This window comes from Brachyhypopomus gauderio, unplaced genomic scaffold, assembly GCF_052324685.1.
Source record: "Brachyhypopomus gauderio isolate BG-103 unplaced genomic scaffold, BGAUD_0.2 sc164, whole genome shotgun sequence".
Classification (NCBI taxonomy): Eukaryota; Metazoa; Chordata; class Actinopteri; order Gymnotiformes; family Hypopomidae; genus Brachyhypopomus; species Brachyhypopomus gauderio.
This window is the reverse complement of record NW_027506985.1, coordinates 116,960-144,687: the sequence shown is the minus strand read 5'-3', so window position 1 is coordinate 144,687 and position 27,728 is coordinate 116,960. Positions and strand designations below refer to the sequence as shown.

Genomic DNA, 27,728 nt, shown 5'->3' with positions numbered 1-27,728 from the left:
TGCAATGGATTCAAGGAGGGGTTTTTTTTTGTATGGTCAAGCCCTTTTCTTTCCCCTTGCCACTGAATAACACTGATCTCACAGTTGCTTTAAATCGCCCATCACTCAACATTAGCTTTTTTTTTTGCTGTTATTTTGTTTGCTTGTTTAACTCGTAAGCTAAAATAAGCATGAGCTGGCATAAATGAACACCTGTAATTAAGCTACATGGGACAATTACCAAGCAAACATCAAAGAGCATTCAAATATCACTCAAATGAAGGCGAAAAACATGCAAACGGATGGATCTGACAAGAGTACTGCAAGAGTCCAGCCGGGGGGGAGGGGAGGTTGGGGTTGCTCCGTCTCCTGCAGAAGAAAACAGCCTGCATTCCCGTTAATGCCCCCAAAGTTTAATCCTCTCAGGAAAATAAAACATAATAAATGAGGAGAAATAGGGAAAACAAACAACCAAAACCCATTAGGGCTGCTCCCAAAGTTCTTTACGAAAAGTCCCTACAAAAACCTTGACAAGGTATTTGTTTGTGCCATGACAACTATTGGAAACCAAACAGAGGTGGGGGTGTAGTTATCAAGACATCCACTGCAAGAATGGTGTACAGATGGATGCTGAAGACTAGTGGTGCTCTCGGACAGGAGAACTTCAGTCTACTTCTTCTGCTTCTTAAAGATCTTAAAGGTATGTTTCTTGCGGCTGGCAGAGTCGGTGTCCTCTCCCGTGGAGGCGCTGTCCTCCTCCGGGCTCTTCTTCGACGAGAGCTGGGGGATGCGGCCCCCCACCCTGGAGCCCGCGGGCCCGGGCAGCCCCGTGGGTGATGGCGTCTCGGGCTCGGTGGAGTTGGGGCTCAGGGAGCGTGAGGACTCTGATGTGGAGCCGTGGATCTCGCTCATGCTCGCCGACTTCCCGATGCCGTGGATCTTCTTCATCAGGATGGGGCTGTCGGGAGGGCCCTCGGGCGACGCCCCCTCGTCGTGGAAGCGGTTGCCGCCGTTGGGGGCGTGGCCGTAAGGGTGGGCGGCCTCCTCGGAGCGGGAGTGGGGGCCGTGGTGGAGGGAGGTGGGCTTGAGGGGCAGGCCCTTGGAGCTGTAGGACAGACGCAGGTGCTCGCTGGTCTGGGACACGGACAGGGAGGAGTCGGAATCGGAGCGATTCAGGTCCCTAAGAAGGAAACGCGATTAGTGTACTCACATAACCGAGGAAACACAAGACACCATCCTACACACAGAGACCCTAAGGGTAAGAGGTGTAAGAATGTGGGGACATCGAAAACTGAGAGACGGCAAACTGCAGAAAAATTACACTGCAGTTTAATAAGACATAAGGACAATATAGAGGACGGAAAGCAAACGGTCCAGAATGTCTTCATATACTGCAGGGACGCAGTGGTCAGGCAAGCAGAAGCACACATGCTAGATGGATGATCGGAAGCCGTTTAGCAAGCAGGGGATGAAGGAGTGTGTGGGCATGCGTGTGTGTGTGTGTGTGTGTGTGTGTGTGTGTGTGAAATGGTTTGTGACATGAAAAAGTTGATGTGCAAGCTTCTTGGAATGGCAGGAGACGTTGACAACTGGTTACTGCCTCTCTGTGACTACAGAGAAACAGGTTTTGGTAAACGCTGCAACCACGCAGCAGGAGGAGTGCAGTAGGTGATTGGTCAGAATTTAGGAGTGGTAAGAGTGCACGCCCACTCATGCCGGGTTAGAATAATCAGGCGTTGGGCAGGGGGGGATTGGTACCCGTAGCTGCCACTGCGACGGTGCCGTCTCGGGCTAGCTTCGCAAGGCACATCCGGGATGGGTTCCATCGGCTGGAAATAAGACGAGTGAAAGAAGGAGGAATGAGGCGCAGAGGAGGAAGAGGAGGGGGGCGAGGAGGAGAAAGAGGAGGCGCAGATGATGGAGGGGTGCGAGACTGCCGCGGAGAGGGGCGGCAGGCCCAGCGGATCAAAGTGGCGGGGGGGATGGTGCAGGTTGGACCTGGTCCAGGACGGGTACCAGCCTCCCTCCCCCTGCTGGCCCGCAGGGGCGTGGCAGCCCTCTACCAACCTCTGCGAGCCCGTGCCCAGCTGTGGCTCAGTGTGCCGTTGGCGCAGGGACATCATACTGGGAGCTGTGGAGGAAGAGGAAGGGTTAACACAGGACACAGCAGGTGTATTTCAGCAAAGTAGCAAAACTGGGGTTGGGGGGGGTGTAAAGTGGGGAGAGCGGGAAAAAGGTCAGAGAGCTGTGAATTAAACCACCTAAAGAACCTGGACCTCAAGTTCTCACCACACACTCCTCGTACTTCTCATTCTATACAGGGACCCCAACTGGGTTTGAATGTAAATTAACCGAAATGAAAACAACATTTAACTGGTTCATCTGAGAATCACAACACACCTGTTCTTCAGAGTGCGGCATTCAGTCAAGCACGGAGTGTGTTTGGTTTAAAAGAGAAGCTTGGATTTAGAGCAGGGGTCACCAACGCGGTGCCCGCGGGCACCATGTCGCCCGCGAGGACGTCACAAGTCGCCCGCACAAGTTTGTTTTTGCTACTATTATAGATTGTCCGCGGTTGCTAGCGGTCTTCCCGCTTAGCAATTGACACTCGCACACGCACTTTTCGTTAACCAACCCCCCCCCCCCAACCCCCGCTTAACAACCTTTGTTCGATTGATGCGTATTAATCTGGTAGCCCTCCGCAATAATTGCTATCCAAGAAGTAGCTCCCAGTTTCAAAAAGGTTGGTGACCCCTGATTTAGAGTAACTGTGCATGTATGTATGCTCAGAGAAAGGTTTGGTCTGGTTTGTGGAAGGAGGGAAAAGAGCTGTGATTGGATAAGGGGTGAAAGAGGGTGGAGAGAGGGGTGTAGCGGGCTAGCCAACCAGACTACTTCAACGAGGATTGGGAGTCCACGCCTACGGACCGGTCGTCATTCGCTCCATGGTTCGCGTCTGGAATGAACGGGGGCAGGAGGTGTGGCTAAAGGGAGGGAGTGGCCGTTAATAACCACTGATGGTCCTGATAGGCCGGAGTGGAGTTACACCAGGTCTGTTGCATCTCCATGTGGATGCCCCAAGGACCAAAGCCTAGTCCGTGAGGGGCGACTTAATATAATCACAGTAACATAACGACAAACTTGACATGCAACACCAGACAACAGTCACTGAAACATGACAAGAACACAGCGAAGCTGTTAGCCTCAACTCTGGTACTGTGATAGATCAATACTAGCAGAACCTGCAGTTGCTCCCTGTTCTGTGTTTAGCCTCAACAGGTCTAAGCTGTAGCATCGCTTTCATAACGCGGTTATATTATCCATGAAGCTGTGGACGGGCTTTATCTTCTCAGAGAGGCCCAGACTTTGCGGTTCTCAGATGGCCTTGGATAAAACCCTTTAGTGCATTTCTCTTCAGTAGGCTAATTCTAATTCATCTGACCAACTTTCAGAAACTTGAAAAGCAAACAGAAACGCGGCAGTGCTCAAACGTGTTGCAATCATTCATGTATTTTGAAGAGCCATTTCCAAAAATGTGACATGAGCATAGCAATGAAAATCCACAACCACTGATGACACACCCCATGACAATAACCACATCCTCTCCCCTGAAACCACACCCACACCCCTGAAACCACACCCACTCCGCTGAGGATAGGGAGTACACACGGATTGTGCCCACATCCACCTGCATCTCTTCATGAAGAGACGTCTGAAGAACCTGTCAAAAACGAGCGCGGGCAATCCACCCTGCTCAGTAAGAAGGTTTTTTGGATTTAATCAGCAGGTCCGTGGTGGGTCTGGGAGGTCCCTTATTTGGCTTGGCCCTTTGCCAGTCGGTGCCGTCCTTACATTGCAGAGGCCCGGGTGCCACGATGTCCTCATCCATGTCGTCCATGTCGTCAGAAATGGTGAAGGGCTGCGGTGTGGCGCGGCCACTCACGAAGCTGGGGTCCACGTTCAGCGCGGAGGCCAGGGAGGGCAGCCCGGGGTTGTTCACCACGGTGAAGCCAGTCAGCACCTCGATCTGCTGCCATCGGTGGAGACGCTCACGCAGGGCAGCCGTCACCTCCCCCAGAGCCTGCCTGGGAGGGGCAGAGGGAGTGGGAGGAGCAGAGAGATAGTGGGAGGGGCATAGAGGGTGAGAAGGGAGGGGTAGAGACATTGTGAAACGATAGAAATTTCAACTTTGTTACGTATAAAGAAAGTTGCATATTCATAGAGTCCTTATTCATAGATGGATTTGGCAGCAGGTCTGCAATGGTGTGATCAACGCTGCACTAAAAGCATCTCGAAGCTTCTCAGTAAACCAAACTGATGGTCACACAGTCAGTGGTGAACGCGTCGGGTGAGGAATGACAGCGATGAACTCACTTAGCTGCCAGGATTTTATGATCCACATCATCCAGTGAGGAACTGTGGGCCACGTGAAACGTCCCAAATAGTGTATTCCTCTTCTTTTTAATCTTCTCAGCCTGAGGAACATTGGAGAACATTTTTTTTTACTTTTCAGCCACACCAGTCAAACTCAAGTGTAAACGGCCCGCGGTAAGAGTCGCGTTCAACACGCTCACCCCCTCTTTGGCCACCAGCAGCTGTTTCTCTGCATTCTGTTTCTTGATGTTGTAGTACTGCACCTCCACCTCATGGGTGAGCTGCAGCCATTTCTGCAGGGACTCCGGAGGGGACCAGCTACTGCGAGACTCCAGCTCCTTCTCAGCCTTCTTCAGGGCCATGCGAACCTGTAGGGGGCGCCAGAGACCGCTCAGCGCAGGCCGCATGCACTCCCAGCCCCATCTGCTGATTACTCCTTTAAAACGGAACCTGATCCAGGTACCATATGCCTAAAGCGACCTGTTAACACTCCCATATAAACCATGGAAAGCTTTGGCTGTTAAATGAATGGGGATCTAAGAATAGAGTCATGCCCTCTCTTAGTGTGGTTTCCCGGCAACTAATGGCAAACCTGCGGCCCGTGTCACTAGCCCCGTCTGCCCCGAGTGAGTTCTGTCTGAACGTAGAGACCAAACACACACGAGCCAGTGATCAGGCAAACCCGCCCTCGTTCAGAAAAGTGAGACGGAGAGACGCCAAACCCGTCCAACAAACAGCTCTCCAGCTAGGCTCTCTGAGGAGGGAGAGCGGACCTTCCGTTACGGGACATTTACGGGACACAGAGTCTCCCGGCTCATCAGACAGTGCTAATGAGGTCCGGCGCTACAGAGACACCGTGCTATTCTCTGCCCAGGAATGGGTGCCCATGGGCCAGCCATCAAGAGGGCGGCGGACAGAGTTTGTGAGCTGAAGTGTGAAGTTCATTAGATGATGCTCCTTCAGGGCTAAGGGCAAGTTCTGAATTCTCATTCCCAAAGGACAATGACCATCAAAATGCTCTTCTGCCACTGGAAGTCTTTTTTCATCTACTCGGAGCGTTCAGGGCAGCGATCTACTGACTTCATAAACCTTTATGCAAGTGTGGAATGAGTATGGGTGCGATACTGGCAAAGCATGAAAACATGGCAACTCTCTCCCTCCATGCGACACCTCACTGAACATGAACACTACAGTTGCATTAATGTAGTGCAGTACGGGGGATCTGGACTCTGGGCTTGGGGCCCCACCGTTTCCCTGGGGTTACCCCACGTTACCCCGCTGCCATGGCCCTGTTACAGCATCTGGAAATGAGCTGTGCAATTTGGAATTGCAATTTTGTTACAGACCCATTGCTGTAGGATGCAGCTCAGACCCTTGGACTCTGCATTTCCTGAGCATTACCAAAGATGTTTCTTCGCACAACGGAAAGGTCAGTGCGGGCCGGCGGAAGGAAAAGCCAGCCACAGGCGAGAGGGCGGAGCCTCACCTGCTCAAGCTCCTCCTCCGCGTACTTCTGCCTGCTCAGCTCGTTCTCGGTGCCCTCGCGGAGCTCGCGGAGCCTCTGGGCCTCCTGCTTGGCCGTGTTGATCTCGTCACGGAGCTTCTGCTCCAGGTTGACCTTCTCCACCTCCACCGTGCGGTGCTCCTCCTGGGCGATACGCAGCCTGTAGCACACAACAGCACCGTACTGATCTCAGCACAGCCAGACGAGTCAGCTTGACCGCCGTCACCATGTCTGGTATGTACAGGTCGGCTGGATGTGCAGACCTGCACCTTCAGGTCTTCAGCCAAGTACAAAGAGAAACACACTTCTAATTCTGTTTTTTTTATTACCTCCCTGGTCTTTTACTGGTTTATTAACATTATACCTGCATGAGTTAGGGCAGGGTTACCCCAAGTACCATGTACATGAAGGCAATTGAGGGCGTGATCTTTGTGAAGGATATGTAAATGAGGCTGTGACATTTGTATGCAACTTTGATGAATAATTCATATCGGGACCAAAATGACCAAAGGGTAAACTAAAGTAAAAGGTTATTTTTTTTTGTACTTTGCAGTAACATTGTTTGGGGGGGGGGGTGTTTGCATTCCTCCACCCTCACCTCCTCCAACAGTGAATGGAATGCTGGGGGTGTGGGCGTAATAATAAACCGACACCTCAGCCCTCCGACCACAAGGGTTCACTACACCAGAGGCTGGATTTAAAGAGGTCATGCCTGGACAAAAGGAGACAAAGACCAGGGGAAGATCTTCTCTCGTTTCACATATTCACCCAACTGGCTCTGCTGTGAAAATGAGTATGTGACGTCACAGCGTGCTACATACATCCACCGTGTTGCTAGCTGTGCGGTGACGGGTGGAGAGCAGCGTGACTACAGAGCGTGAGGGTGAAACGTGAAGGCTGACCAAGAGCAGGCGGTTCAAAATATCCCTACGTCACACCACGGAGCGTGACGGCACGGGCGTGGCCCCTCGGAGTTCTGACGGAACCGGCCGTCTCCTCCCGGGCCCTCCGCGACCCCGCCGTGCCCTTTTAAGGGCAGAGCTGGACGTGCCTCAGGGGACGTGCATTTGTCTGTCTGACATGGAGTCAGCATGACTGGACGGCAGGTTTCATGACCGAGAGGCGGAGCCGAGGGCTTAGATCTGCAGCTCTACACCACAAACTACTGGAAAAGAGATCAGGGAAGACCTACTGATGATCTGATGAGCCCCGGGGCTTGACTGCAAAATACTAATTACTGGAACCAGCATTAATCTGGTTTATTCATTGTGTAATCTTTAGTACGAGGTTAACAAAGCTGAATTCCATCATATCACAGACACATTTCATTTCAAGATAATAAAAAGGCAGTTATTCGAGCCTCATCTCAAAGGACTAAGCCTCATTTGAATTTAATACAAATACCAATAACCCCCCCCCAATCATCTACACAGAATTAGAGACCTACATACATTCTGACTTGACAAAACGGACCATGTGGCTTAAACGATGCCTTTCCCCCATGATAAAAAAAAAGACCTCAAATATAATGTAATCCTTCAGTTGAGTTGATCAAATTAGTAATTTAATCAGGTTAAATCACATTAGAATGACGATATTTGTTGCAGTAATGATTTGGTTTTGGTCATGGGTTTATTTCCAGTAATAAAGGCTATATAACCTAGCCAGCAGGGGGCAGTACGAAACTCTGGAGACATCAAGTGGGATCAAGAGGAAGCAACAGAAGGCGTGAAGGACTTGTGTAAGATGATCCAAGGGGTGAACCAACAGGGAAACTCCTAACAGTGCACCTTCCTTCTAATACACCAGGTGATGACCTTTACCCTTTACCCAGGCAACGCACGCACACACCAGCCTAAACGTCATAAGCACGCATAAAAAAAAACTCGCGTTTAAATCCAAACCAACTATCAAAACAAACCGCTGAAATTATAGCCGGTATTATAATGTGATACTGTAGCAAAGCCCAAGACTCTAGCCGTGTTGCCAAGCAATGGAAGACTTCACATTTCATTTCAATGACAACTTCGCTGCAGCCTTCGTGGCCTTTGGTTCAGAATGTGCTGGAATGTTTTCAGGGTGAACGCTCACCAAGTCCCATACGTTTCTACATTTCTTATTCCGGACACTTTTCACAGTGGCAGACCGTCCTTGCCCTAGCTACATATCACGAGGATTACGGACACGCCTTCCACAGACAACTACGATCACCAGTTGACCATCGGGAAAAGCAGTCAGGAAATGCAGGCAAACCTGGTTCAGAGGCCGGATCCAGACTGTAGTTCTCTTCCTATTAATATGCAGTCCAGAAAAATAATGCTAAAAAAATTGCTTTTTATTAATACGTCTTGTATATTTAAATATCTTGTATATCGTCACCTCGTCAGTTTGTGTGTGTGTGTATATAACAACAAAGACGTACTGTAGCACTGCTGGGACTTTCAACCAGATGAAACAGAATTCAGACACTTCCAAAGTAAGAAATGTGATTATTTTTAACAGTGAATAGGACAGCGTACGCCTCGAGTTGAGAGCTCTGCATATCTGAACTGCAGAACAACTATTCTCATTATACTGCATTACTTCTCTTGTCTCAGTCAAGATGAGATCTGCAGCAGCTTTGTGGGTTCAGACCTCTTTTACTGTGTGACTGAAAGGCAGAACATTTCTGGAGCTCTTCGTCTCGGAAAGAAAATGACTGCTTGGTCTGAAAAACACTCCGGGGCCCCTGCAGCTCTTGAGCAGACACGAGGATCTTTCTGCCGAGGCATCGTGCAGAAGCAGGCGGTACAGTCACTTTGAAACTGAGGTTCCTGCACTATCACGACCATCTATACCATAGCAAGAAGCTCATCGGTATGAGCACAGGAGTCACGCGAGAAGGTCGAGGTGCAGAGCACCATCGGTGTGGTCTAGTTCATTCCTTTTTCACCTCTGGCTGGATCCCAGGTGGTCTCGACTTTCTAAATGTGCGCGTTGCCCAGCCCAACGATGGCAGTGTAGCGGCACCCGGGTGAGGGAGTGGCTGTTTTAAAGCGGAGTCGTTCCCGTCACGCGGTTTAAATAATGGTGTGAATAATCGGCTGCTATCAGACTTGATCATCCACTTAATGCCCCCGGGGGGAAAACCGTCCTGAAAATGCAAACGTCCCTGTAGAGCTACAGAGAACCAGTATCACTGAGGCTAGAGAGACCGCTCAGCCCGTTATGACAGTGTCTGATCATTTCATTTTGTTCCTCTTCGTGTTCCTCTTCATCACAAGGGCCACAGATGGAAGTAATGGCCCATGAAAGGATCACGCCATGTCTCAATCCTGAGATACGAGCACATCAACAAAGTACACTGCCTACGCGCGCGTGTGTGTGTGTGTGTGTGTGTGTGTGTGTGTGTGTGTGTATATAAGAGTTGAAAAGAGCGATTTCATCTGACGTGAGATCTTTCCACTTCTCATAACCAAGGCCATGCTCTGCATCATCGCGACCAGATTATGTGCACAGATTTAATTACAGACATTTTCATCTGAATTGTAGCTGCTGTATCCCAAAAAAAAAAAGGTTTACAGAAACAGCAGTCACACTGACGATCAAAAAGGAGAGGGCGTCTACTTTTTCCACTCATCTGCCAAGAATCCTACTGCGAGAGATCATAGCGTGGCGGTTTGCCATTACACCAACATACGTCTTTATACCTACACAGGAAATTGCAAAACTGCAAAAACTGACGGAACAACCTCAATGAAGGATTGAGGCCGAGTCAGAGCTTGCTCACATCCCTAAACCTGGAGTCCAGCTTGAAGCCAACGTTAACATTAGAGGCGGTGTCGTAAATGAATGGGGAAAGACAACAACAAAAATTATTATTTCAAGTTATCAAGTTGGAGAGATTCGTCCTTTCTCTCCGACACAAACCCACGACTCCAGACGTCGTAGCCCCACACTGAACTATGGCCAGCCACTGGCTACTAGCTGATGGTTCTTGAGGAGTGTGGGGTCAGACCACTGAAGCAGCTTAGAAGCTGAAGGGAAAGAACCTCGAAGGCTGTCGCCCACGACGGCAAGACGCATTTCCTGCATCGCATGCTCAAAATAGAAGCCACAAGCCTTCGGTCCTTAGTCATCATCAAGAAGGCCCAACTGCTGATCTTATCGTCGGCCTGCAGAGGCAGGATTAACGTAATATCCAAGTGGGTTTGGTTGGAGAGGCAGTCGTGTGCTAAGCGGCAATGGGGGGGGCGGGGGTCTAAACAGCTCCCGTGCAGCTGAGACTGGCCCTTGGCTTCTCTACAGACAGAATGGAACGCGGCCAGTCTGCGCGGATCGCCCCGTGTCCGTCAACAAACAGGAGATAAACGTCGTAAAGCATGAAAGCCGCTATTCAGCTACGGGATGGAGTGAGTCATGGGTGTGCAGTGTCAGAGCTGCGTGTACGTACACGTACACGTACACACACACACACACACACACACCTATGTCCACCACGTTTGGGAGGGATACTCCTCCACAAAGAGTGAACTTCAGGGTCAAACGCAGAGGAAAAACAACCAAAAGCCACAACATGAACACACGGCATGTCATGGCAAAATTCTCACCAATCCCTCCCGGACTATCCTGCTCTCTGATCATGGCGGCTGTTATTTGGCCACTGCCGAGAGGGACCCAGACCACATCACAGGTCTCAATTCAGTCTGTGTCCACACATTATACTTTGATGAAAAACCTCAACAAAGTCTGGGCTGCATCTCCTGCAGAGTCCTGTGGTGTAACTGCAGTCATTTCCCGGTACCTTAAATCACATGACTGAGATGCTTGAGGCCACAATCCTTATGTGGGTGACTACAGCCGCAATCTTAGAGGCCTAACGAGGTCATTTCAGAATGCGACCCAAGTGCTCACGTCATTGGGCTGAAGACCTGCCTCTCGCTCCTGGATTGATGGTTCATGCGTTCTAAAGTCTGCGAGAAGAGGATGGAGAGGAAGAAGGGGGCACTCACTTCTGCTGGAGGTCGTGCAGGCTCTGCTCAGCCCTCTGAAGGCCCTCCAGATCCTTCATCATCTTCTTCATGTGGTCTTTGGAGTAGCGGTTCTGGATGTACGCGAACCAGCAGCCTCCCATACCGATCACGATGGACACCACCAGCATGAAGTCCTTCAAATGGTTGTGACTGTTCACTGTAAGTGGGGAGAAGAACAGGAAAAGGACTGAATGTATCGGGACAGAAGCTGTACACACACACACACACACACACACACACACACACACACACACACACACACCTGATAACTATCACTCTTTGTCCTGTATCCAGTAGCATCACAATTCACGTGCGTGCTAATCGTCCCCACATAGCGGCCCGTACCGGGTGAGATTAGATAACCAGGTGCTCCAGAACGCCCAGAACACGTGCCGGTTTCTACGGGACGTCTATTGTGCAGGTGACAGCAAACACCGTCAGGGATCCTGAGAGGATCCATTCACGGTCGGTGCTCTTCCACAGCAGCTACTCTCGTGTCCAACACGGGCTGCGGGCCCCGTCACTACCAGGTGACGGTGCCGGACGGGGAGGCAGCACCTCCACAAGCACCCGCCGGAGTCCAGTCAAGAGGGTCGCGCGGAGGAGACCAAGTGTGCGGCCTCTCTGCGCCCACACGCCATCCACAGGGGGGCCTTCTCCGCTCTGACCCACACAAAGAGCCCCGTCAGGTGCAGAGCACAGTGGGGTTCCGCCCCTCCACCCGCCTGCCTCCTCCTTCTGTGATTTAATGACTTCCCAGGGTCTTCGCTAGATGAGAGGGTCTCCCAGGGTCTTCGTCGTCTCTTGGTGAGAGTCTAGAGTTGGCAAAATGGCACCTTGCAAGACACGTGCAGAACATGTCTGTGCTGGCTACAGACTGGCTGATAAAAAAGGAATTCACAGCTCATACTGTTTTGATATTACTCAAGACATCTTCAAGACATCTTCAAGACATCTATGATAACCTCAAACAGAGGGAGTGAGTAAAGTCGGCCATGTTGAGCAAAAATAAATACATAACCACAACCTAACCAGTGTGGCCGTATGCAGTAGCCTACAAGGTACACAAAAACAGATGATCGTTTCACTTCGCTACGGTCAAGAACGCTGTGTTCTTGGGTTAAACAGCCATTAAGTTTGACAGAATTACAAGCATTCGGGACATGTTAGGAGAATTGACAATGTTAACGTCTTTACATAGAGAATTACTCACTCAGTGTATTACTCTGTAGCTATGCGGTATGTGTCCCTAAGAAGTACAGCGTAGATTACTACAGCGCCATCTAGAGGGTGGGAGCATTGTTGGGAAGTGACTGGACACAAAATGAGAAGCAGATAGTAACAGACAGAAATCCATTATGACTGGGAACCATCAGTAGGTATCCAGGTTTTGAAAGGGTGAGGTACGGATTGTGACTGGGTAGGTCTCCTATGCAGCACACGTAGGATTCTCCACTTTAGGAATGGCAGAACAAGAGGGACATCAGAGGAGAAGGACGTGTGCTCTGAATACAGAGCGTTGCTTCCCTGGACCGACCCTGCCCAGACGGTCCTCTCTCTGCCCGTCCAGAACTCCCGCACACACGGCACAGGTGTCAGGGCCCTGCAGGGAGCCTGCCTTGTTCCCCAACGCGACGAACCTCATCCTGAATGGGTCTACAGGGCTCCTCCCATACAGGATTGGAGCAGGTGCAGTGCGAGGTGGATGCCACGGAGCGCCGTGTGGTCACGTGCCCAGAATCGCGCTGGACCAAGTCAAACGCTTGTGTTCCACCTGGAGCGTCTACCCCGTCCCGAAACACAGTGCCGCTTATATAGAATACAACCTGCGAGCGGCTCGCGCAGGGATCAGATAAACAAATTAGGTGGACTGCTTTGCATGGCTGGCGAGTCAACGAGGTCACGCAAAGTCGAGCAAAAAACCCCAACGCGTGCGGACACAGAGGAGCAACTGGTGGCGATAACATTGAGGCAAAGTCGGAGACGTGGAGATGAAATCAGAACGGGTTTCTCAAGTTTAGAGGAAGGCTGAACGCTCGTGCGGCCCAGCCCGCCGCAGTGGGCGGGGCAAGGGCTGCGGTGTGGTGGGCGGGGCCTCACTCACTCGTGGGAGCTCCGAAGAGAACCGTGTCCAGGGCCTTCAGCTGTAGCTTCTGGGCGTGACTGCGGTCCAAAATCTTCAGCACGGTCACCGTCAGGGTGGCGTTCTTCACAGCCAGGCTGGGGAAGGGGGGAAAAAAAAATGCAGAAAGACAGGATGAGGACTCCGAGACAGCCAACGCACCGCTGTGCCAACTCGAAAATCAGATTATATTTGTAGGCAGGCACAGTAAAACCTGAAGCATGACAAGCAGGTCTTAATGGACCTGCAGTGGACGGCCACACTGAAAACGCTGGACTCTGGAGGGTTTGCTGCTACAGGGGCTTACCGGGGCATGGCCGTCCCGTTCAAGTTCATCTTCTGGAAGGCCCCCACGTACTGTGGTAGGTCCACGTAGGCTTCCAGCCACTCTGCCACCTCTTTCACAGTCCAGTTATACACTGGTGAACAAACACAGTAAAGACAACTGGTCTTTTTTTTTCCCCCCAGAAAATTTGTGTTGGGTTCCTGAGTGGGCTTAATAAAAATAAAAAGTTCATGCAGACAGGGTGTTTAATGGATGTAGCATTAACTGTGATTATTATTATGACACTTGAAGCAAGAATTACAGCAACAAAGTCCTCTGGGAATGGGTGAGTATATCTGCGCTTTTAGACACGATGTGTTTTCTGGCTCCGTTAATGAGCGGACCCAAAAACAACAAAGTGTGATCCACAGGGTTAAACTACTCATCACGTCATTTGCTCACATCGAAAATGTTGAGCAAAACAGACAGTAAAGAACAGAGTGTAGCACAGCAGAGACGCCCGTGATGGTTTAGAGCAGGGAGTGAGATGATGCTTTAACAGCCTTTAAAAGGACTCCTCTGCTGGGGTGTTTCATCTGCTCAGAGGAAAGGGTAGGAGTGTCCTCCGATCTACCTACCCAACTCAGACCTTTGATAAGGAACTGCAATGCAGAGATACAGACACACAGAGAGAGAGAGAGAGAGAGAGAGAGAGAGAGAGAGAGAGAGAGAGAGAGAGAGAGAGAGAGAGAGAGAGAGAGAGAGAGAGAGAGAGAGAGACGCACACAAAACAGACACACATACAGAGAGAGACGCACAGAGACACACATACAGAGAGAAAGAGATACGCACAGAGAGACACACACACACACACACACACAGACAGAGACACAGACAGAGACACAGACAGAGACACAGACAGAGACACAGACAGAGACACAGACAGAGACACAGACAGACAGAGAGAGAACAATGCAGTCCAGCCTTGCAGCTGGAGCCCTGGGGTGGATGGGGGGGTTTGGTACTGCAGTGAGGCTTATCAGAAGCTCAACGAGGGGTTGGCTAGTGCCACACTCCACACTCCACACCCTCTTCAGTCCTCTGCTCCACTCTCCTTATCTCCCACCTAACACCATGGTACACAGCACCAAAGTAGTGGAGCTCTCCACACGCACATCACCTCCAAGCAGCATTTATCCAGACCACCTAATTATCAGATCAGAAAGCCATCAATGGAATATTGAGGCAAACCAACACGACATCTCCGCAAGGGGACAGAGCACAAGGAGCAAAACCAAACAGCTCCCACGAGTGTGTGCGCACATGTTGTAATAATTACATATACTCTTTAAACAGGCCTAATAAAAAAAAAGCGAAGTAGCTGCTTTGAAAGAAAAAAAAACTAGGCAGGCTAGTCAACATATTCCAGCTCAACAGGAAACAGCTCGACTCGGGTTCACACCTTGCCAAGATCAGCACTCATTAGAAACACTGCAGAACGCCTTAAAGTTGTTACGTTCCAACCAAATCCATGAGTTAAACAAGTATAGCGCGTTTTTGCTGTATTAACAATGTCTTGGGATTTTAAAAAAAAGACACATTTGGCTTCTTTAACAGCACTATAGGCTAACATTTGTAAAACGTTCTGAAATTCTTCTGACTGTTTTGGGCCCTCAGTGGACCGACAACTCTTTACAATCCTGTGAGACTTGCCAGTTTTATGACACGTGACAGGACAAGGTCCACGCCGCTCACTTGTCTCTGAAACGGGGTTGTCACATCTTAAGCAGCTGTCTCTGTGTGTCCCTGCAACGCGTCTAAGTATTCCCTTGTACGGATGTCAGACACGGGTTCACGCTCGCCCGGAAACTACTGTCTTACGATGGGAACACGTCTAATACGCACTGATATTTTTACAACGCTTGCAAGGAAGCACACTTGGAAACCAGCAGAGAGGATGAAGAAAGCACGGAAGAGGAAGCGTACCTTTTGAGCTTTTCCATGAACGCCACAAGTCCTCCACGCTGATGAACTGGTCGTCGCCATGGAAGCTGTTGTGCTTGGCTTTGGGGTCGTGGTAGTTGAGGTCCTCCCTCAAAAACTGTGGGGAGAGAGTCAGAACTGCACGACGGCCAAAACTGACAGGCCCCTCCATCTGAAACCTCTTATGATTGTGAATGTATCCCAGCCATCTAGGTAAAGGTGATGCTTCACACAGATTTTATTTATTAAGAGATTATTAGAGGTTGAACAGATGCATTAATTATTAAATATGACCGGTTTCTACATCAAAATAGTCGTTTCAATGAGAGCGGTCTGCTCATCCGACCTCGCTTCACGTGGGGCTTGTTGCTCTATGGAGTATGTATGAACCAGTCTTACAGCTGTGCAAACAGTCCAGTCCTACAATTCCCAGCATGCCCAGAGAATGCTTAGCATTCAATTCTGATCTAAACCAGGAAGTGGATGGTCAGCGGGGTGGTCTTCCCCAGGGGCCTTCTAACCCACTTCAGTCAGCTCTTTTCTGCCTGGGTGTTCTTCTGGTATGTCGGAAACTTTCTCTCTCATAAATCTGAATGTCTGGTGTGTACATATTCAAGTTAAACCTTCCCATAAACGTTGCAATGTGAGCGTCAGCAACCGTAATCATGTAAATGTCAACCAAGAAAACATAACAGTTCAGTTAAATGTCACGGTGCCAGTGCCATCACGTCACATTCACATCCAGCTGCGCGTGTGACTGGTATTCAACAAGACAAATAGCCAATGATACTCAGACAATTCAACAATTCTCCCCGTGTTAAGGCCGCTCTAAGGTGGTGCAACAAAATCGGTGGAGTCAACTAAAAATCGACGACTCAATTACTTGCCAACCAATGTAATTGTCAATTAGTTGGTGACATCACGTGCACATCGTGGAATGCTCCAATGTGTAGGCATTACTGCTTTCTACAGTGAACAACAGTGCAATGTTGACACCATCATGGCTAACCTCAACCTTAAGCTCTTAACCAGAAAAGGTTGTTAACTGCAACATTTGCAAAGCTGACCTCGCCTGGTTTGTGGTATTGTGGCAATCAGAAATACTGCAGCATCTTGTCTGGGTTAATTATTAGCTAGCTAACGCCATTGAATACAGTCCCACACATTTATCATATGTGAACCAGATGGGGCCATGGAACATCTGGGGGAGGCACACCAAAACCAAAAGCCATAACTGAGTTTCAGGAATTACTACCCTAGAGTTTGGTCTTATGAGTTACATGGTCTTCTACATAAATGAACCCTAAACAAAATAATAATATATTTTATTTCATTAGGTACCTCTCTGTCACTCAAGGACACCTTGCAAATAAATAGTGTAAACAATAAAATAAAGAAACGAGAGCAAACAACCTTCAAACAGGTAAATAAGAGAAGTACAATATCACGCTAACATTGCATTGGCGTTTATGGCTAGACAGTATGCTGTTGCTACCAACTCCAGTCTATGTGCATGTGCTCAGTGCAGGCTACAATCTGAATGGTTTTGAAAGATTTACTGGTTTGCTTGGTCTCGTTCAAACATGATTTTTGGGGTGAAGAAAAACAGCGCTAATAACTTACATCTCCATTTATCGTGAAGCTCAACTCATTCGTGTTATTCATTTCAAATCCATCTCTGAATCTACATGGGAATTGAACAATTCAAGAACCCAAATACAATATGAATGTAAATGTTTTATTTTTTTATGGCGAACAGAATTCTAGAAGGAAAGACTAAATGCCGTTTTGTGCGAGGTGCAGTGTGAAGGGGAGTTCAGTCTCAAACAGAATGTGTTTCTGTCCTCGTCCTCTGGTTTATTTCTCTGTAATTTAGATGGATGGGATAATTTATTTAGGAATAAAAGGGAGAACTGCTGCAGGAATATCTGCTTTAGATTTTTTTTTTTTTTTGGCATTTGGCAGACGCCCTTATCCAGAGCGACTTACATTTTTATCTAATTTTTTATACAAGTGAGCAATTGAGGGTTAAGGGCCTTGTTCAGGGGCACCTCAGTCATGGCCTGGGGATCGAACCTGCGACCCTCCGGTCACAAGACCAGTTCCCTAACCGCTAGGCCATGACTGCCCTTGTGTGCCATTTTATAAACCACTACAGCTTTGTTTTAGTTTATTGCTGCTTCATTTCATATTTTGACAGAATGAATATTAGAGTTTGCATTTGTCATTATTATTTATCATATCAGCTGGAAAGTTTTTTGTTCGCCAATACATAAAATAACCTAAAGCTACATTTAAAAGTTTATTAAGTATTCAAAAGCCACCGAGTAATCATGCCACCCACGATCCAAATGATCGAACTATCCAGATTATCCAACCCTGAACCACCTGTAATGAGGCCTGCAAACTGTTCTATTGAATCTATTGAGCTCTTAAGTACAAATGACGGCATTCATTACTTTTAAACGTGTTCCAATTGAACTCATGACTTTAATTCATGTCTCGAGTCCAAGGTCTCATGATTGAGTGCAGTGAAGGCTCAGAAGCCCTGGTGAGCAAAGGTCTTCTGAGCACCAAAAGGCCCAGTGGTGGAACACAATGATTGTGCAGAGTAGGGGGTCAGAGTACAGGCTGGAGAGTTCAGCAAGTGTGAAGTTAAACAGCAAACCACCGAGAGAGCCAAGCAGCACACATCACGGTGAGAAGCAACACACCTGTGCAGCTCAACAGCCACGCTTCCAAGAAACTACAAATGCCATCTGAAGTTAAAACAGTTCAGGTAAAGACATGACACAAATAAAAAACAGGCAGAACAAATGAAAGCTTGACATGGGTGGGACCCATTCACGATGATTATTCAGATAGGTCTTCGTTTAGCCTGCCTGCTCACCGAGAGTCAACTAATTAAATTCACGTTGAAAATCAAGACAACAGTACAGGTGTCCTAATATCAATCCTCCTCAATGACTTTCAACCAGCCAAAAATAACGTTCAATGATGTCTCTGAACATTTTTATTCAAAAAAATTCTAAGAAACTGTTAACGCCAAGCACAGTCGCATTAAAACACAATCGAGTCATGTTTGTATGAAGCGTGACCTTGGCTTTCTGCCAGCACCCACTCATGATGGGAGCTTCACCGTCGGCCAGCGCGGGCACTGCGGATGCCGACACAGGAAGGAGGTTCAGCTGCTTGACGCAACCCATGGCGATCGCGGCCCGTCTTCCCGACGCTGGCAGGAAACCGGGTCCCGGACCACATGCTCCGATAAGTGCTCGGCGGCTTAGGCCGGTGGCTAGCTCTCGGAGTCGTTACGGTTTTCCTGAGCACGAATTAGCTGTGAGGCTGGTTGTGGTACATGCCCCCACAACATACTGCCCCCATGACAAGGAGCCAGGAGGGGGCATGGCTTTGGACTGGAGCCCCGATCAGATGGTCCAAGCTGCCGAGAGGAAACCCACTTGTCCTCACGGGCCTTGGTTTTGGACTTCCCCAAACAGAGCGGACTCTGTGACGATTCACAGAGCCTTTAGTCAGGACTGCATCTGTGTGATCCAGACCTGCCCCACCCATTTCACACAAGGTTTCACTGAATGTAAAGTGAAACCAGTGAACTGACCGATTGTGTGATTGGCAGCATATCACAAGTCATTTCACTATTTAAATATCATTTGAATGTTAAAACACCACCGAAAGAAACTAGCAATCTCAAAATCACATAGCCGAGTCACATACTTGGATTAACACTATTGTGTAAAATAATGACTGTGGAATCGTGGTTCCCAAATGACCCTGCTGGTCAACAAATGAAGGAAGCCACATAAGACCACAATGCACTGGGCTTTCAGAGTTTCAATCCAGCGGTACCATGACCTTCCACAGAACCGTACAACAAGTGAAACCCACACTGCCACAAAGATGTCTAGACCCCATGAAAACGGTGGAGCTCTGCGAGATGCTTCTGTTTTTCACATCCGAAAAGTCCAATCCCACTCACAATTTTACCGCGTCTCACACGCAGCGATGATGGGCCTGTTTCTGAGAAGGAGGAGATCTCCTGAAGGGTTTCTCCAGCCCAGCGTGTGCTCAGCGCTGCCATTTCATTGCCCTAAAAACCATCAGCGGTTAGCAGTGGCCTGCCGAGGGAGCAGCTGGCCTGGCGTGGGAGGAAGTGATTCGGTGCTCTGAGGCAGGAGGCGGGGCTAGAGGTGGGGCCTGGGAGGGAATAGGGCGGGGCTTCTCCACAGCTAGAACGGGAGCCACGCTTACCACTATGCCATTATCAGAGCTGAGCAGCACTCTTCTACAAAAACGTGATCTGCATCACCCAAACCAAAAGAGGAAGTGGACAGGAAGGTGAAGAAATATTAAGCAAAGAACACCACCAGTTACAGAAACGTTCACGACAGTATAAACAGAGAACAAAAAAAATGACAAAAATCTGGCTGAAGAGTATCATACGGGAAGCAGCGAGGGCTTTAAGCCTTAGTAGATGGCTACAGCAAGCACCGCAAAGACAGTTAAAGAAATCATGGTTGACCCAAATCATGGGTGTCAGCCTCAACACACACACGATCAATCGTCATGCCCCAGTACCAGGGTTACTGTTATCAAAGCTGATCATTTTAAATGTATAAATGAACACAGACCTTACAAGTAACAGCACAGTCATAAATCTCAGTCATCAAAATGAGGCTACTGCTCCCAAAATTTTATAAATTTTTTTACATTTTATCTTTGCTTTTGCATATATCTGAATGTCATTAATTCTGGGCCCAAATTCCATCAATATTTGATCAGCCACCTCAATTCATCTCTTAAAGTGACAGTACTTCATTTCAGCGGAGCTCTCGCGAGCAAGGCACTGACCCCGTCCGTCTCCGCCACGTCCACGTTGCCGTTGGCGTCGTCGTCCATCTGCTTGTGGATGTTGCGGATGGCCTCGAAGCTGAGGATGGCGTTCTCGTCCTGGCACAGGGGTTCATCCAGCCGGCACAGCTCTGCAGGACGGGATCACAGAGGGCGTCAGACCACGCAGCACTAGAGCGGCCGTCAGACCACGCAGCACTACAGCAGCTGCGCTTTGTCGTTTATTTTCGTCGGGTTTGCGCTCGACTCGAATTATACTCGGCGCTCACCATTCCCCATGTGACAAAACAGTCCCTTGACACAAATCTCCATCGTCTTTTATTCCACGTGCAATGATTCGACATCAGAAAGGAGAGGGAACACAACTGCTACCCAGTTAGGTATTATGGGCAGAGGCTGGTTTATATCCAGCTGGCCAAAGGACCACAGCTTTTCCTCTGAACCACCACCTAAAGGAGGACGTTCAGTGCCAGAGAAGAGTAGTTGCACATGGAAAGGAGGTGCTGATGACGGTTAACCATGTTTTGGGTGGTCCAACGACACTCCTTGCGGTGATCCATTGGCAGGTCAGTCCTTAAACTCCTAGAACAAGCTGTGAAGGTTACTAAACATAGACCTGACTGTGGCATTAACTGAATCTAGTCAGCTCCTATTTTTAAACTCCAAATTCCATACAGCTGTTTTGCCACCACGGTGGAGGTTGTGCAAACTATGGAACGGCAATCTGAGGTTTGGATTAATGTTTCAAAGAGTGGTGTGATGCAAGTGAATTGGAGCACGTGGAAGTGGGCCCAAGGAAACCTGTGCTGACAACACGCTAGTTTGCAAAATATCGAGGGAACCGAATAGTGAACAACGTTGCTGGCACTAAAACGTGCCCTGTGTTTTCACAGCATACATTAAAATAATTTTCAAGATTAACAATACAGTACTAACAATTGAAAGACTTCTTGTTTTTGTATACCACCCTCCCCACACACACACACACACACACACACACACACACACACACACACACACACACACCCCTTTTCAACACCCTCAAACTCTTTCAAGCCACTGCTAATCAAACTCTTAAGTATAACCATACCGAGAACACGCCATAACCCAACTAAAAACAACCCAACTGAGATGGTGCAAACACACAAGTTTTGTCAATTCCACATGGACAAAGGGAATCACGGTGACACCGCCATCTCCAAGGACTCTACGACACTACGAATCTGATTCGACACGGCTACAAAACAAGCAGGGCACCACCTGCAGGGCGGAGTGGAAATAGAAGCAGGTTTGTGCCTAGGGAGCAGCAGCTCTGTGTGCAGGGCCGTGACCTCAGGCCTCCGAGGAACTCACGTGTCTTGCGGTCATTCAAGAAGTTTCAAAGACCAGGCCAAAAAGGGCTACAGCTGGTTTCTGCCCCCCGCCCCCCAAATGGATCATCCACTAGAGGTTATAAACAGCAGTGATGAGTCACCAATAACAGCATTTTGAAGACTCATCAGAATTTCACTAGATTAAACCCATTTACCATGTCAGTATTGTTTCTTTTTAAATACCACATCAGAACTATAATAATAAATAATGGGGGGGGGGGGGGGGGGGGGGCAGATTAATAAAAAGCAACAACCTACCAATGGCCAAATTAGGTAATAATCCAAAGTTGTAAAGCTAGGAGTGCCCAACACTAGGAGGCCTTCTCTGCCCCACAACTTCCTTTACACCAATCCATACACGGTTACATTTCTCTTAATTGAAACACTACAAGTGAAATGTACTTTGTACTCAGTAGGAAAGTCAAGCCCTGACTTGTAATACATGCCACAAACATTACTTGCTGTAAAACTTCTCTGCCCCCGTCTCACCCACCCCAAGGGTTCAGCACAGCCTCCCAGATCACAGTGTAAAGGCTGAGGGGGAAGGAGGCGTGGTCTGTGATGTGAGTGACAGGTGGGCAGTTCCACACAGCACGTTCTCAGCTAGAGTGTGACGAGTGTGGTTTAGAGCAAGGGTTCTCAACTGGTCTCAGCCCGGGACCCACTTTTTCTCATTGTCATTAAGTCGCGACCCATTAAAGAAAAAAAAGTTGTAGGTTGCCATACACCATGCACTTTATGTAATACAACTTGTTTGGTGGTCTTATGAAGGACGTTTTAAAAGCTATTGAAATTATTTTTAAAAAACAGTATGTAGTGCTCTGGGGCCTTCACGACCGCCCCTTGCGTCCGTGTTAAGGTAATTTGTAGACGGTGCCTTAGACGTTGCAGTGGTGAAAGTTGCACATTTAAAATAACATGTTGTCTGCTATTTAAAATACGTCTATTCCTGACATAAACAAAGTTGTAGATGTTTGTCTTAGTTGCCAGAAATAAGAATTTTCATATTCTGGCACTTTTGCTAATACTGTCAAAGTTATTGAAGAAAGAATTAAGAATATGTGAACGTGAAAAACTTTACTAGTATGCATACGAGTGACTTTTGATCCCATTAAAATTACCTTAAAACTATGTACAGTTATAAAGAAGTGTGTCCTCTTTGGGTCCGACACAGAGATACGGTCTCTGGTCCGACAGAGATGTAGACTGTGAAAAAATGCGATATTTTTCGCTTGGCCATTTTCAACGCTTAGCGATTAGCGCTCCGCTGCTTTGCAAGTCACGCTGGTGATCAGATTCCCGCATTTGTTGATTGAAATAATGTGTGATTGCACATTTGGGGAGTGAAATAATTATATTACTCGCAAATTTAAATTTATGGTCGCGATTGCGACGATTTTAGTCGCAATCTGGAGCCCTGGCATGTTTGACGGGTGCCTCTCTGTCTTTTTTCAGGATAAAAGGTGAGTACAAAATTAGAAGAGTAGCATATTAATTTTTTTACAAACTGTCCGCGACCCACCCAGAACGTGTCCGCCAGTTGAGAATCACTGGTTTAGAGGACAAGGCCCCACCTTAGACACACTTCAGACCTGTGACTCTAAAAGTGTGGCCATTCAGAAAATGTCTCAAGAAAGCAGGGAGCAAGAATGCACGTGACTCCTTCTTAGGGAACCACTTGTCAAAAGTTGTCGATATTTGTTGCAACCCAACCCTCCCTCCTCGCCTGAAAGACAGGATGGGTGCAACACAGGAAAAGCCTTTTTTCATACTTAAACTCTGGGTGAGAACAAGTCAGTAAAGTGAGTAACCACTTCGGAGACCAAAGGTCCGAGAACAGCTGTGTCTTACATACCTCACTGCACTCCCAGCCTAGCCACGCATTTTTACTGTTGGAGGTCTATAAAGACCCACGTTAAACCCTAAATATGTCCCCAAAACTGACATTATAACTTACATTACCCTTTTGTACAGGTAAAAGTAAGCACATACAACACTGTACATGCAGTAAGACACCGTACATAAAGGTCTACTGGTCTACTGTCCACATCTTCTCAGAGGCGCTGAACTCTCGTGAGAGCAATTTGTGAAGCCGCAGATTAACAAGCACAAATATTTCAGGGTGCTACTGTAACACAATCCACTGAATACAGAAAACTAATATTATGGGTTACACAAAATGTAATATTTTCAAGCAATTTCAGTCTCCTCATTTCCCCCTAATCATAGCTGCCAAAAAATCTTCTATTTTGAAAAAATATGAAAACGTCTCTTATCACTATTATTTGCATCAGTAACAGGCCGTGTCATAGAATACGAGCGGCTCTTGAACACCCAGTGGAACACCTGTGGTGGAACAGGTTTACCACGATGGTCTGATATCTACGCCGAGCTGCACTACCAGCTTCGAAAGGCCTGACCTAAATGTTCACAGGTGAGAATGTACCTGTCAGTACAAGACTAGCGATAATAGCAAAATACAAAAGACCAGCAGGGAGGAGGAGCCTGTAAGACTCAACAAAAATCTCACACTCTCACACACACACACACACACACACACACACACACACACACACACACACACACACACACACACACACTTCGGGCCATTTCTGACCTTCGTGTGCTGCAGCTACCACTCCCGTAACTTTACACACTTCAAAAAGAGGAAAACATTTTTTGCAGCATCAACAGAAACACACAGAAACATTGTGCAAAATCGATGAGATGCACATTTGGAACATCGCTGTAAACTGTAGCGGTTGAACACTGCACAGGAGTTTTGCAAACATGCATTACTCTATACAGTAATTTGAAGGCTAAGGTCTTAAAAATGCTATTTGGTGACTTTAATTATGGGCACTTAATAATGTACACACCAATAGGAGTATCTGTGTATCTTATTACCTCTCATCCTTCATGCCAGCGACACCGCCTCCAGTGTAACCCAAGCTGTACTCTTACACTGCCAATGGCCATTCATAGTCTCACAGTTACCAGGCTCGTGGAAGGGGCTGAAACCTTTGGGCAGATCTCACGTGTAACTTGACCCCACATTATAGGCAGAGCTGCCCCCACGACGTGGGCCTCAGTCCAACACGCTCCACGTTAGCGGGTGCTGCACGCCGGCTGTACTGCTGCTGATGGCTCGTTGTTCGGTTTCACAGAGCCTGCCCAGTCAGCCCGAATTAGTTACAGCAATTAACCCCTAATACAGCGTCCAAACGGCCACGGAAGGGACTCGTACTCACCCAGAGACACAACACTTCACTCGTGAATCAGGTCACCGTGGCCCAGATACAGGGTGAACCACTCCGATCACAGAGGTCCTCTGCTTTAAACAGGTGTGCACCAGACACCTCTCATTCCTTAAGACTGAATGACTGGACCCTGTTCCAGGTTCATGAAGTTCTGGTAGCACTCTGAACTGGAGACACGGCTGCCAAAGGCTAATACACTTTTGGAGGTGGTTCCTTGAATCTAACATTTGAATCAAATACAGCAAGGAACCAAGGAGAGGCCATCAAAACTGATTTGTTTCACAAGTGATAAGACTATGTATATGGACCCAGCAAAGTAAGGGAGTGGAGCTCACAATTTAGCGAGAAAGCCAACGGGCAGAGTACTATCAAAGTACTGGAGATGCCAGAGTCCCATCAAACCAACATGCGGTTCAGAATGGAAGCGCTGCATCGAAGAGCCCAGCAGTGCAGATTTCAAGAACAATGTGTGGTTTGCCAGTTAAAATGAGACAACCTAAGGTTACGTCAAGCCACTAAAGTCACACATCAAACAAGAAAGCATTCTGATCAAGCGGAAAGAAACTGGATTTTCTTACTCACTGTAGCCGAATTGGGGAGATACTGTTAAAAGTTATTTGTTTACATTGTACACAGTAAAGTCAGCTTGGAGGGGAATGCCAATAATAACAGATGAAACTGAAGCCCAGCTATGATGCTCCACTACTCTCGATCTGAAACTCTGCCATGATCTCAGCGAGGACGGTGCTTAATGGAGAATGCAAACCCCGTCTATTCTCGGCATGGCTACATTTAGAGTCCGGGCGATTTAAAATAACACCACAACTACGCCAAACGCGGTTGTAGTGTGCAGGGTTTGAGACAGCATCCAGATACCTTGAGGGTAGCACTTTAATATAGGAGATACATTTCATTAGACCAAGGTTGAACCAAATCCAGTTTAGGGTTATTTCTGCAATAAAAAGTTAATTAAAAACAACAACAACAACAACAACAAACTGCACAAAATGCATAGTGATTGGACTTTGGAGGACGAGATCCATGCTCACACACCGTTGTCGAGTTGATATTCCGTGCTGACTTGATTGGGCTTGTCCATCTGACATTCTCCCAGGACACTTAAGCACACGACCCACAAAGTCGCCACCGTGCAGTAATCCATACTGGATCTGGGGGAGGCAAGGTGGGATTTAAACACAGTGTGAACACAAGTGTAACGCAGGCCTGTGTCTTATACAACATTTGGGTTAAAAAACACCCACAATAATCCGAGAGAGACGTGGCCGAGGCGCTTAAACACCTGTGGATCCTCCCTGATAAACGGACACCTAAAATGAAGGAAGCAACACCATCACAACACGGGCCTCCCGCCACTGGACACTCGAGTAAAGAGTGAAATAACCGTTAACGGCATCAGGACAGACTGGTTTCACGGCCACAGGGTTTAGACCGAGACTTTAATTTAGTCCGATATGAGGTAAATCCGGCGACGCTAACAGCTAACACCGGCACGGGCGCGAGACCGACCATTAAAATCACCTCACGTCTGCATTCGGTCCAGAGTCTGTACTTATAACCGTTAAAATAACGTTAACAGAGTTGGGTTTTTTGTGTTTTTGTCAAAAATTAATGAACTTTTGAGGTGATTTTTTGATGGGTGGCGGTGAGTTAGAGTTAAAGCGGTTTGTGAGGGCAGCTGCGCGCGGAGGTAGCCGAGCTGCTAGCCGCTCCAGCTCCCCTCACAAGCGAGGCGACTGGGACAGCGGGGCTCTCTCTCGATCTATCCATCTCTCCCTCTCAACGTCGATATACGGTCACCGGAGACCTGACATCTTTCACACGAACACGTATTCAAAACGGCGTTAAAACGTTAAAGGAAAAAATACGTTATCTCGAGCCGGGATACCTCAGATATGTTCCAATATCTCACTTTCTAAGGTAAAAGTCGGGAGGCACGTCTCGTTATGCTCTATTCCAGCTCCGGTCCCGTCCGCTCTCCATTGACACCGCAGATTAGTCGACTGCTTTGCCGCTTATTTGATTAAAAAAAATGAATAAATACGGTGTTTCCTTAACGTTTCGGTATTTCAACCGAAAAAACCCCCACAAAAACAGGAGATACGCAGCTAGACAGACGGCTACGCGTCTCTTACTTCGCACTCGGTGTCAGCGCCAGGTTAGAGGCGAAGTGAGGCCGTCTTCCCGACCCAAGACTGCAGCCCAGGGCCCGGTTCCCGTCCTCCAGCCGGTTATTACCGAACCGAACGGAGCTACCGCCGACTTAGCTGAGCTCCTCCGCTCAATCTGCATTTGCGGTGGCTCGTATGGCCGCGCATCAGCCGCCACGGGGCCGTGACATGCCGCTGCGAGGCTGAACCGACCACGTAAAGGAAGCACGGCACGAATACGAGCGGGTCCCCGTCTAGAAAACCTCGACACAACCGGACCGGACCTGCTCGGGTCGCGCAATAGCCAGATGGCCGCACCGCTTCCCCAGCACCTCGCCTTTTTTGAAAGACTGCGGAGAACGCGCTTGTGGTGGTTCATGTGTCGCCCACACTGCCCCCTGTCGTGAAGGTGATGGTACTACAGCGGTGTTGCACCTGTTACACAGAGCCGACCATACACAGTACTGCATTAAGGAGTTCATCAAATGAATGAATAATTGAATGTTAATGATGTTACTTTTGCAACATATACACTTACCATCAACTTTATTATAAACGTCTGTTTAATAGAAGGATCTATTAGAACACAAGATGTACAACAGAGTTTCACCCGATGCAATGCACAATGTGTTTGACATCCTGCAACCTTCTTCTAGCTGCTGTTGCCTGAATAGTTTCGGGTGGCATCTTAATCTAAACCCAGCAAAATAAACTGTTCATGTAAAGAAAAAAAACTAGCGTGCCCGACACACTCATGACACAGCACAATAAAGCATCTCACCACGTTCATGTGATTACTGCATTGTAGGTGGTCTACTA

General features: G+C 48.2%; 1 protein-coding gene across 5 annotated transcripts; it reads right to left on the bottom strand.

Annotated features, from left to right (window-relative positions):
• Window positions 1–62: 62 nt before the first annotated feature.
• Window positions 63–27,279, bottom strand: stim1a (stromal interaction molecule 1a). Of its 5 annotated transcripts, none has more exons than XM_076994832.1 (14): window positions 26,895–27,279; window positions 26,648–26,773; window positions 25,795–25,910; window positions 20,109–20,239; window positions 15,243–15,357; window positions 13,299–13,410; window positions 12,974–13,089; window positions 10,849–11,026; window positions 5,840–6,017; window positions 4,554–4,721; window positions 4,354–4,454; window positions 3,832–4,064; window positions 1,738–2,110; window positions 63–1,159 (listed from the first exon to the last, which is right to left on the bottom strand). In XM_076994832.1, exons 3-14 carry the CDS (start codon window positions 25,901–25,903, stop codon window positions 649–651), a joined length of 2,325 nt encoding a protein of 774 aa, XP_076850947.1. In that variant the 5' UTR covers window positions 25,904–25,910; window positions 26,648–26,773; window positions 26,895–27,279; the 3' UTR covers window positions 63–648. The 5 variants fall into 5 exon arrangements, with proteins under 5 accessions (XP_076850947.1, XP_076850948.1, XP_076850946.1 ...); XM_076994833.1 differs by lacking the exon at window positions 26,648–26,773 and adding an exon at window positions 26,004–26,069; XM_076994831.1 differs by lacking the exon at window positions 26,648–26,773 and having other exon boundaries at window positions 26,895–27,278.
• Between the last annotated feature and the right edge of the window lie 449 nt (window positions 27,280–27,728).

Bases quoted from the DNA above. Each gene is read 5' to 3' on its own strand.
- stim1a (XM_076994832.1), bottom strand. From the start codon at position 25,903: ATGGATTACTGCACGGTGGCGACTTTGTGGGTCGTGTGCTTAAGTGTC. The intron at 13,411-15,242 runs GTACGCTTCCTC...TTTGTTCACCAG, and splicing joins TTCATGGAAAAGCTCAAAAG to TGTATAACTGGACTGTGAAA. The intron at 6,018-10,848 runs GTGAGTGCCCCC...TGTGTGCTACAG, and splicing joins CTGCACGACCTCCAGCAGAA to GCTGCGTATCGCCCAGGAGG.